At 67.9% G+C, this 346-nt stretch overlaps 1 protein-coding gene across 1 annotated transcript in view; it reads left to right on the forward strand.

Annotated features, from left to right (window-relative positions):
- Positions 1-2: 2 nt before the first annotated feature.
- The window catches only part of ANK1 (ankyrin 1, erythrocytic), a 240,567-nt gene continuing 240,223 nt past the window's right edge, over positions 3-346 (forward strand). The window contains exon 1 of the mRNA XM_011960651.1: positions 3-255. Within this exon, the coding sequence (XP_011816041.1) occupies positions 130-255 (126 nt within the window). The 5' untranslated portion in view covers positions 3-129. The remainder of the gene's footprint in view (positions 256-346) is intronic.

Consider the following 346-nt stretch of genomic DNA (forward strand, 5'->3'; position numbering starts at 1 on the left):
CGCGGCGCGCCACGGACGCTGTCCCCTCGGCGGAGCAGAGACCCCTTCCCCTTCTTTAGGGGGTGTCGTCGCTGGGATCGCTGAGCGCTAGGGGTCCAGGAGGCGGGGACGGGAGCGCCGTGACAGGCCATGGCTCAAGCGGCCAAACAGCTGAAGAAAATCAAAGACATCGAGGCACAGGCCCTCCAGGAGCAGAAGGAGAAGGAGGAATCCAACAGGAAGCGGAGAAACCGCTCCCGTGACCGAAAGAAGAAGGTAGGAGGGGGCGGCGGTGAAAGCGCCGCGGCGCCTGGAAGTGACTGCTGGGGGCAGGGGTCGGGCGGCCCGGGACGCGTGGGGCGCGGGG

The sequence above is a fragment of the Colobus angolensis genome, unplaced genomic scaffold (genome assembly GCF_000951035.1).
Source record: "Colobus angolensis palliatus isolate OR3802 unplaced genomic scaffold, Cang.pa_1.0 Scaffold52, whole genome shotgun sequence".
NCBI lineage: Eukaryota > Metazoa > Chordata > Mammalia > Primates > Cercopithecidae > Colobus > Colobus angolensis.